This window comes from Physella acuta, unplaced genomic scaffold, assembly GCF_028476545.2.
Source record: "Physella acuta isolate Inbredline_101_S28 unplaced genomic scaffold, ASM2847654v3 ptg000620l, whole genome shotgun sequence".
Lineage (NCBI taxonomy): Eukaryota > Metazoa > Mollusca > Gastropoda > Physidae > Physella > Physella acuta.
This window is the reverse complement of record NW_026732139.1, coordinates 127,658-138,758: the sequence shown is the minus strand read 5'-3', so window position 1 is coordinate 138,758 and position 11,101 is coordinate 127,658. Positions and strand designations below refer to the sequence as shown.

The 11,101-nt window shown below is 37.1% G+C and overlaps 1 protein-coding gene across 1 annotated transcript; it reads left to right on the top strand.

The window, feature by feature from the left end:
* Positions 1-327: 327 nt before the first annotated feature.
* Positions 328-4,562, top strand: LOC131948013 (tyrosine kinase receptor Cad96Ca-like). Its single transcript, XM_059309459.1, has 5 exons — positions 328-360; positions 1,103-1,225; positions 2,484-2,595; positions 3,686-3,782; positions 4,385-4,562. The coding sequence occupies exons 1-5, from the start codon at positions 337-339 to the stop codon at positions 4,560-4,562; spliced, it is 534 nt and encodes a 177-aa protein (XP_059165442.1). The 5' UTR covers positions 328-336.
* Positions 4,563-11,101: the final 6,539 nt, after the last annotated feature.

Below are 11,101 nucleotides of genomic sequence, written 5' to 3'. Positions count from 1 at the left end.
TGAGAACAAGGTGATAACAGGTGGGGACAGGTACAGATGGTGGTGGTGGGGACAGGTGGCGGTGGGGACAGGTACAGGTGGTGGAGGGGCTAGGGGTGGGTGGTAAATACAGGTGGCGCGGGGTATGGGGCATCTGGCTGAGAACAAGGTGAGAACTGGTGGGGACAGGTGGTGGTGGGGACAGGCGGGGCTAGGGGTATGGGGCATCTGGCTGAGAACAAGGTGAGAACAGGTGGGGACAGGTACAGGTGGTGGTGGTGGGGACAGGTGGTGGTGGGGACAGGTACAGGTGGTGGAGGGGCTAGGGGTGGGTGGTAAATACAGGTGGCGCGGGGTATGGGGCATCTGGCTGAGAACAAGGTGATAACAGGTGGGGACAGGTACAGGTGGTGGTGGTGGGGACAGGTACAGGTGGTGGTGACAGGTACAGGTGGTTGTGGGGCTAGGGGTGGGTTGGTAGATACAAGTGGGGCGGGGTATGGGGCATCTGGCTGAGAACAAGGTGATAACAGGTGGGTACAGGTACAGGTGGGGACAGGTGGTGGTGGGGACAGGTACAGGTGGTTGTGGGGCTAGGGGTGGGTTGGTAGATACAAGTGGGGCGGGATATGGGGCATCTGGCTGAGAACAAGGTGAGAACAGGTGGGGACAAGTGGTGGTGATGGGGACAGGTACAGGTGGTGGTGGTGGGGACAGGTGGTGGTGGGGACAGGTGGGGCAAGGGGTGGGGAGATAGGTACAGTTGGGGATAGGGGTGGGGACAGATGAGGCAAGGGGTGCGATGGTACATGGGGACAGGTGGGGGCTGGCGGTTGTGTGGTTCGTAGGGGTATAGGAGCATTCACCGTAGACCATTTAATAGGGCATCTAGGCTAGACATTAAAACGATAATACGTAGGGATCGAAAAGGACATTGATGGAATTTATTTAAGACGCAAAAGGACAATTAGTTGTGAAAAAAATGGAAATTTTATTTAGACAGTAAAAGGACAATTATTTTCGTCCAAGAAACCAAATCAAGACAACAAAAGGACAAATATTTTTGAGAAAAACTGTTTATAAAAATGGGAAATAACTCCAGTTGACTTTTTTCTTTGACCAGATTGTCCACAGAGATCTGGCAGCTCGCAATGTGTTGGTCACTGACAGGGGCGTGTGCAAGATCACAGACTTCTGGCTGGCTCGATGTCTGGGGGACACTGACCACTACGACAGGTCGTCGAAGGTTCGTGAATTGGTTAAATTATGGTTAAATGGTCAAAGGTTCGTGAATTGGTTAAATTATGGTTAAATAGTCAAAGGTTCGTGAGTTGGTTAAATTATGGTTAAATAGTCAAAGGTTCGTGAGTTGGTTAAATTATGGTTAAATAGTTGGCTCGATGTCTGGGGGACACTGACCACTACGACAAATCGTCGAAGGTTCGTGAATTGGTTAAATTATGGTTAAATGGTCAAAGGTTCGTGAATTGGTTAAATTATGGTTAAATGGTCAAAGGTTCGTGAATTGGTTAAATTATGGTTAAATAGTCAAAGGTTCGTGAGTTGGTTAAATTATGGTTAAATGGTCAAAGGTTCGTGAATTGGTTAAATTATGGTTAAATAGTCAAAGGTTCGTAAAATCCATTGGTTAAATTATGGTTAAATCGTCGAAGGTTCGTGAATTGGTTAAATTATGGTTCAATCGTCGAAGGCTCGTAAACTCCATTGGTTAAATTATGGTTAGATCGTCAAAGGTTCGTGAACTGCAATGGTTTAAGGTAAATTATGTTTTCAGTTATTCGTCGAAGGTTCACTAACTTCATTAGTTTGATTATTGTTTGATCGTCGGTTTTTTAACTTGTTTTACTTATAGTCGCGGAAGAAACTCCAAACTTGCTCTAGTTCAGTTGCCACATAATTTGGCCAGAAAATAATTGTTTTATCTGTAGAAAACAAGCATATGTCAATTTGGTGGCTTTAGCAATTGGTTAGAATATTTAAACTAAATATTATGTTTCAATGCATCCTATTGTGAGTTTGTGTGGGACGACGTGGTCGAATGGTAGAGCGTTGGAGGCCAGCCCCAAAGTCTCGAGTTCGGTCCTGGTTTTGATTAATCCACCAAGCTCTGATGGGTACCAGACAATACGTTGGGCATAGTGCTGACCACGCCATCCCTTCATATGCCGAAGTCAAGAAACATGAACCCTAGTTCATCTACACAATGGATCGCTATGTCTAAAGAAAGTATTTTTTACTTTCTTTATTGCTAGCTGGTGGTAAATCCCAATGCTGATTCACCTTGCTATGGCTTACATTATTAGGACTAGGACATTGATTCCTTTGTAGAACTGTGTTTTATTCGTTTCAAGCATTAATTTTCATACTTCGTTTTAGATTCGAACCCGTTACCGTTAAAGCGGCGTAGGTGAAGTAGATTATAACAGAAGTGGTAGGTGAATGATAAATCTAGTTTAAAACAAGTGTTTTTCTAAACTTGACAGGGCCCACTGCCGGTTAGATGGTTGGCACCAGAAAGTTTGATTGACAGAACACACAGCACCAAATCTGATGTCTGGGCCTGCGGCTTTCTTCTGTGGGAGATTGTTACGCTAGGTGAGTTCATAGGTTTACATTAGTAGGGGGGGGGGGGCGGGGTTGGGGGGAGGTTTTATGTAGTGAAGGGGGTGAGTGTTGTTGTTACTTGGTACCCTATCCCGTTCGTCCTTGTTCAGTTCTCGTGCTGTGAGTTGTAATATTCCGGTTTGTACCAGTTTATGAAAGGGTATGTAAGGTGTATGAAAACGTGTGTGATGGCCTCAGTTTTGTCCAGGTCTCCAAGGTTAGTACAGTTAGGTTTATACTAGTTTTTAGCCACTGTATCTTAGTTTACTAGCTTGTGTATTTTCTGTTTAAACTAGACTGTGTTAGGTGTAGATAATGTATATAAATTCTTTTAGTTTCAACGAGCCTTTGTTTCAGTCTTGTTTTGTAACCCTTTTGTGGTTGTTTGTCTTATGTGTTGCGCTACGCATCGGATCTCCCGAATGGCATGTCCGTGTGTTCACAACAGTGTACTTTACGGTGTTGGAGGGGGGGGGGGGGACTATCTTTGGGTGTGTCTATTGTTTTACTTTAGTTTGGTAGTAGGGGGCTACTGTATGGGTTTGGAGGGGGGTGTAGATTGTAAATCTCGGCAAATTCATTAAGCAGGCGCATGTAACCTTCACCTTGAATGTCTTGCAACCAACAGTCTGATTGCAAACTATACACTTTTGTGTTGATAGATGGGGTCGGAGCGAACTTTCTAGATAGCAAACAAATACAACAAAATAGCATTAGCTTCCTACAACATTGTGTCATGAAGAAGGGCTTCACAAAATGTGTACATTAATACTATTATATTAATACACGGGATACCGTGATGGGTCTGAATAGATCCGCCTTCAAGATAAAATAAACAGTACCTGTGATGTAAAAGATACTGGGTGAACCTGGCAATAGGGCTGGTAAGTAGGTCACCAACCAGTTATATGGCTCATGCAGGTTTTATTGAGCCGTAGAACTGGTTGGTGACCTACTTACCAGCCCTATTTTGTTCCAAATGTCCACTCTATATTTTATTTTCTTGTACCACACCCACCCCACGCACCCCAGACCAAGTTGACAAAATATCGATCTAAAGAGTTTGATTGATTGATTTCAGGTGCCAGTCCTTACCCCGGGTTGTCTGCCCATGACGCCTTCAAGTTTGTTAGCGCTGGCAAGAAAATGGAGAAACCTCAGCACTGCAGTTCTGACATGTACATAACTTTAATCCTAACCACACAATCGACAACACACACATCCACTTTGACAACTAAAAACCCACTCAGCTAGAGAAATTTTGACAATTCCACATCAATTACGACAGCAACAAGAGAGTTCCACACAACCCCCACCCCCCACATAACTCACCCCAATGTATAATCCCACCCACTCACAACCCCACACAACTCAACTCCAACAATCCTACACAAAATCCCACCCCCATACAAACCCGCACAACTCAACTCCCACACAAAATCCCACCCCACACAATTCCATCAAAACAAACCCACCCCCACAATCCCACACAACTCACCCCCATACATAATCCCAACCATTCACAACCCCACACAACTCAACTCCCACACAAACTCCCACCCCCACACAACTCAACTCCCACAATAAATCCCACCCCCACACAATCTCCCACCCCCACACAATCTCCTACCCAGACACAATCCTACAACTCAACTCCAACATTCCCACACAATCTCCCACCCCCTCACAATCCTACTACTCACCTCCCACAATCCCACACAAAACGCCACCCCAACTCCCCCATAACCAACCAACTAACCCTAACCCTCCCTGTCCCCAGATACGAGCTCATGTGCAGCTGCTGGTCCTTCCTCCCAGTGAACCGTCCAACGTTTGATGCTCTGTATCGCAGGTTCGAGACTCTGCTGGAAAAAGAAAAAGATTACATCAATCTGGAACTATTCCAGAGCGAACAGTACGCTTGTCTGGATGCGGACATATTGGATGAGAAGTTATAGGACATAAAGCTGGTTGTATGAGAAGATATAGGACATAAAGCTGGTTGTATGAGAAGATATAGGACATAAATGAGAAGATATAGGGCATAAAGCTGGTTGGATTAGAAGATATAGGACATAAAGCTGGTTGTATGAGAAGATATGACATAAATGAGAAGATATAGGGCATAAAGCTGGTTGGATTTGAAGATATAGGACATAAAGCTGGTTGGATTAGAAGATATAGGACATAAATGAGAAGTTATAGGACATAAAGCTGGTTGATTGAGAAGTTATAGGACATAAAGCTGGTTGATTGAAAAGTTATAGGATATAATTTATAAAGCTGGTTGGATGAGAAGTTATAGGATATAAAGCTGGTTTATTGAGAAGTTATAGGATATAAAGCTGGTTGATTGAGAAGTTATAGGACATAAAGCTGGTTGGATGAAAAGATATCGGACATAAAGCTGGTTGATTGAGAAGTTATAGGATATAAAGCTGTTTGGATGAGAAGTTGTAGGACATAAAGCTGGTTGGATGAGAAGTTATAGGATATAAAGCTGGTTGCTTGAGAAGAAATAGGATATAATGTTGGCTGGATGAGAAGAAATAAGATATAATGCTGGCTGAGTGCAGACATAATAGATAAGTTATAGTAGAATGACTGGGTTATATTAACTGACAGTTGAAGTCACCTAAGAGATCCCGGATGTTACATAACTTACTTGGATTTTGCAGATAACTTTTTTTTTTAAAACCCGAGAAAGTCGATTTAAAAACGAATCAAATCATTCTTCGCAGTGATCTCGTGCAAAATGTTTTTGTTGACACAAGTATTAGACATGCTGACAAGTATAGGGCTGGTAAGTAGGTCAATAAATAGTTCTATGGCTCATGCAGGTTTTATTGAGCTGTAGAACTGGTTGGTGACCTACTTACCAGCCCTATAGTAACGATCGTCCAGACGTGTATGTTTCATTACATACCTACAAGACATTTGAAACCTACCCCATACTCCACAGGACGTTACAGAACAAATATGTTCATAACCCCCCCCCCCCCTGCCTCAACACGAACAAAATGTAAACTCAGTGCTTTGCAATTTATGTGACCATATAAATGAATTACAAGAATCCCATTATTTTTTAGGAAATATTTTATTAAAATAAGACTGTTTTGTAATAATATTCATTATACAACTGTCTGTTGATTTAAGCAAAAGAAACAATAACCTACATTAATAATTGTAATGCATTCAATGATAAAAATAGATAATAATAAATGCAATCTTTTGTAGTTTAGATATTAACGTCAATAAAACATTAAAATTTAATAACTATGAATATAAACACACCTAACTTTATATACAAACATTGTATTCAATAAAAACATTGCAACCATCCATTGTTTGCAGTTGTGTTGTCATGTTATAGTGATGCCTTGTATTCTATAGAACTGTTTTCATCGTTACTATGGACTTATAGTAACTACTTTTACAAATGCTGCCGAGTGTATGGCTTGTGAGACATGTTCTCTCTCACTGTTATTTGATATCTCGCTAGCCAGGGAGAGGTGTGAATTTTCGAACTGAATTTTCTCTTGTGATCATGGTTACCATTATTAACAAACAAAAAAAAAATGGGGTTATTTGTTTCTAGGTCTCGCCTCAAGATTTTAAAATACCAAGAGTGCATAAAAGAAAAAAGAATTGCGCAGCAAGTGAACGGAAAAAAATATTTAAATAATAGTGCGGAAAACTAGTACTTCATTAATTCATATGCGTTTTTTTAGAAATCGGAAATAGCGTAAAGTTTTACTTCCGGTCAATGAAAATTACTCAAAATTTGAAAGAAAGCAGAGAATTAGATCTTTTACGTTTAAGTGAAATTTCGTTTCTCTATGTGAAACAGTACTCAAGTTATGTTTGCGTTTTTGTTTGTGGTTAGGGTTAATTAAAAAGGTAATATATATATTAAATCCGGGTATATGCTGAACACAACACACAAGTCATAGGGGGGGGGGGGGCGGTGGATGCATGGAAAAAATTCTGGTGCCTGGCCGGCTAGTTTATAATTATTTATATATATATATATATATAAATATATATATATGTTAGGGGGATTTAGTTGTTCGAGAAAGAGGGATCATCTGCGATCGCACTTCTGACACCAAACTGTAATGGGAGGGTTGTTTTTGTTAACCGATTAAAAGAGAGACATGGTAAGATGGTATTGACCATTATTCTCTCAAATCCGTGCACCTTTGCGTGGTGACAAAGGAGTCTAATAGACCTGAGCAAAACTAATTAACATCTAAACAAATACAACATTAATTTTACACTAAAAATAAAACTTGGTAAATACCCAGTTAATGCATTTATTTAACTTCATCCTACTTCACAAAAATGTATTTTACAAGCAAAAAACAAAAGGATACAAATATGACCTGGCCAGTTTTCATAATCAAGGAAACATCCCTCGAATTCTTAATACATGGTAAGATGGTATTGACCATTATTCTCTCAAATCTGTGCACCTTTGCGTGGGGACAAAGGAGTCTAATAGACCTGAGAAAAACTAATTAACATCTAAACAAATACAACATTAATTTTACACTAAAAATAAAACCTGGTAAACACCCAGTTAATGCATTTATTTAACTTCATCCTACTTCACAAAAATGTATTTTACAAGCAAAAAACAAAAGGATACAAATAAGACCTGGCCAGTTTTCATAATCAAGGAAACATCCCTCGAATTCTTAATACATGGTAAGATGGTATTGACCATTATTCTCTCAAATCCGTGCACCTTTGCGTGGTGACAAAGGAGTCTAATAGAGCTGAGCAAAACTAATTAACATCTAAACAAATACAACATTAATTTTACACTAAAAATAAAACTTGGTAAACACCCAGTTAATGCATTTATTTTGTCTTGAGCACTTATATCGGGAGCCAATATGTCGGGAGCCGCTTTATTTTAGAAACATATTTATGGCCATCATCACATTCATCTGGCTTATCTCCAGTATGAACTTTTCTATGTTTCCTTAAATGAGAATTCAGAGAAAACTTTTTATGACAAACATCACATTCAAATAGTTTATCTTCTGAATGAACTCTTTTGTGTTTATATAAACTAGAACTCTGAGAAAACGTTTTATGACAAACATCGCATTCAAATGGTTTATCTTCTGAATGAACTCCTTTGTGTCTATATAAACTAGAACTCTGAGAAAACTTTTTATGACAAACATCACATTCAAATTGTTTATCTTCTGAATGAACTTGTTTGTGTGCATATAAATTAGCACTATGTGAAAACTTTTTATGACAAACATCACATTCATATGGTTTATCTTCTAAATGAACTTTTTTGTGTGTATTTAAACTAGAACTCTGAGAAAACTTTTTATGACAAACATCACATTCAAATGGTTTATCTCCTGAATGAACTCTTTTGTGTGTATATAAAATAGAACTATATGAAAACTTTTTATGACAAACATCACATTCAAATGGTTTATCTTCTGAATGAACTTTTTTGTGTGTATTTAAATTAGCACTATGTGAAAACTTTTTATGACAAACATCACATTCAAATGGTTTATCTTCTGAATGAACTCTTTTGTGTCTATATAAACTAGAACTCCGAGAAAAATTTTTATGACAAACATCACATTCAAATGGTTCATCTTCTGAATGAACTTGTTTGTGTGCATATAAATTAGCACCATGTGAAAACTTTTTATGACAAACATCACATTCATATGGCTTATCTCCTGAATGAACTTTTTTATGTTCATTTAACCTAGAACTATCTGAAAACTTTTTATGACAAACATCACATTCAAATGGTTTATCTTCTGAATGAACTTGTTTGTGTTCATATAAATTAACACTATATGAAAACTTTTTATGACAAACATCACATTCATATGGTTTATCTTCTGAATGAACGCTTTTGTGTTTATATAAAATAGAACTCTGAGAAAACTTTGCATGACAAACATCACATTCAAATGGTTTATCCCCTGAATGAACTCTTTTGTGTTTATATAAACTAGAACTATATGAAAACCTTTTGTGACAAACATCACATTCAAATGGTTTATCTCCTGAATGAACTGTTTTGTGTCTATATAAATTAGAACTCTTAGAAAACTTTTTATGACAAACATCACATTCATATGGCTTATCTCCTGAATGAACTTTGTTATGTTCATTTAACCTAGAACTATATGAAAACCTTTTATGACAAACATCACATTCAAATGCTTTATCTCCTGAATGAACTCTTTTGTGTCTATATAAATAAGAACTCTGAGAAAACTTTTTATGACAAACATCACATTCAAATGGTTTATCTCCTGAATGAACTCTTTTGTGTCTATATAAATAATAACTCTTAGGAAACTTTTTATGACAAACATCACATTCATGAGGCTTTTCTCCTGAATGAACTTTTTTATGTTCATTTAACCTAGAACTATATGAAAACCTTGTATGGCAAGCATCACATTCAAGTGGCCTCTCCCCTACTTGAGCTTGTTTATTCAAGTTAGATCTTTGAAAAAACTGTTCATGACAATTATGAGGATCAACAGACAGATATGTTTCATCTTCAGGGAGTTTTAGCTTTTCTTCAAGTCCATTTTGTTGTTTGTCCTCAGAATCTAAAAATTTTGTCCATAAATCTGGTTTTAAATCTTTGTTGGTTGATAAAGTTTCTAATTCTGGTATTATATCTTCGCTAGTTGATAAAGTTTCTAATTCTCGTTTTAGATCTTCACTAGTTGATTTATTTTCTAATTCTGGTTTTATATCTTCAGATCTTGTACATACTGCTGATACAGCAGGTTGCATATCTTTAAAAATTAAAAATGCTGTTGTTTTATCTTGAGATGTTAGAAATGTCATATGGTGTTTTACATCATCAAAAGAGGAAAATGATGTACATTCTGACTTTGTGTCTGTAGAAGATGAAAAATCTGGCGTAACAACGGTTTTATCATCCTGTGAAGCTATAAATGTCAAGTTTGGTTTGATATCAGGGAAAGTTAAAAATGATAATTCTGTTTTTATGCCAGAAGAAGATGAAAATACTGTAGATAGAAGTGGCTTCACATCTTCAGAATTTGAAAATTCTTTAAACTCATCAGACTGTAAATCTAAATCAGCAGTTGCCTCTCCCATGCTGCTTCTTATAAATAAACTGAGGATTAGATATTTAAATGTTAAAGTGGTGATTATATAGATCTAGAAACTATAGTCAAAACAAAGTTTTTTCAATAAAACTTCTCAGAAGCATATTAAAACATCTTAGAAATGAATTTAGATAGCTTAAAGTTAACACAATCAATAAACAATTTTAAAAATAAAATAATTAATGTATTGTATATGCCTAAGAGTGGCGGATTATGGTAGAAAATAAAATCAAACTTAATTTTTTTTTTGTTTTATACAATATTTGTACAAAATTAACATGCCATGCTTTTTAAATTGACAGAAGGTAAGTATACCATGTTACAAAAACTGCTATCATAACAATTCATATTTTCACTTTAAAAAATGAAAAGAAATAAAACAATCGTCAGTGAGGAAAGCGCAACCCTTTACGTTTTTAAAATATGGGGCGACATGACAAATAATAAATCTGGCCAAATGATTGGCTTTGGGCGCAGTACACATCTAAACGCGCCTTGTTTTTCACAAGATTATAATAAAATGGCATTAATGGGGAGGGGGGGGGGTATATATGACTGGCATAGTGACCACAAATAAGGACATGAGAATTATTCCCTAACCGTTGTTTAATCACACACGGCATAACATTAGAATCATAGTTTAGAAGTTTATTTGATTGTAAGATCATTTTAAAACAAGAATATACAAAGCTACTTTCACTAAAGTGTCGCTTGCGAGATAAATAAAGAAATAAGGTCAAAAGTACACCTTACTATTCTTAATTAACAGACTAAGGTAATCTATGGTTTTATGTAGGGGGCCTACATAAAATCTGCAGAGGCTAGTAATGTTAAAAAGCCAGTAGTGATCTCCCCTAAGCTTTCTCAAATATTCTTATATAACACTACGGGGGATTGGCAACTCGGGATATACAATATATAGACATGATTTTTAAAATAGAATAGAATCTTGTAGAAAAAAGAATTGCGCACCAAGGAAACGTGAAACAAAATGTGTATAATAGTGCGGAATATTATTAGTACTTTATATATTCACATGCATTTTTGAGAAAGTGGAAATAGCCTCCATTACTACTTCTGGTCAACGGAAATTACTCTAAATTTGAAAGAAGGTGGAAAATTAGATCTTTTACTTACATATGAAATTTCATTTGGCTATCTGAAACAGAACTCAAGTTATAGGCTTTTGAAAAATTTAAAGTAGAATAAATTCCACTTCCGGTTAATCAGAAATCGCTGAAAAGTTGATACAGAACTAGAAATTTGATATAATACTTATATATGAAATTTTATCAACCTAGCTGTAACTGTACTCAAGTTATCGTGATCACAGACACACATACACTGAA

Bases quoted from the DNA above. Each gene is read 5' to 3' on its own strand.
- LOC131948013 (XM_059309459.1), top strand. From the start codon at position 337: ATGGGGCATCTGGCTGAGAACAAG. The intron at 2,596-3,685 runs GTGAGTTCATAG...GATTGATTTCAG, and splicing joins GTGGGAGATTGTTACGCTAG to GTGCCAGTCCTTACCCCGGG. The intron at 3,783-4,384 runs GTACATAACTTT...CCCTGTCCCCAG, and splicing joins CAGCACTGCAGTTCTGACAT to ATACGAGCTCATGTGCAGCT.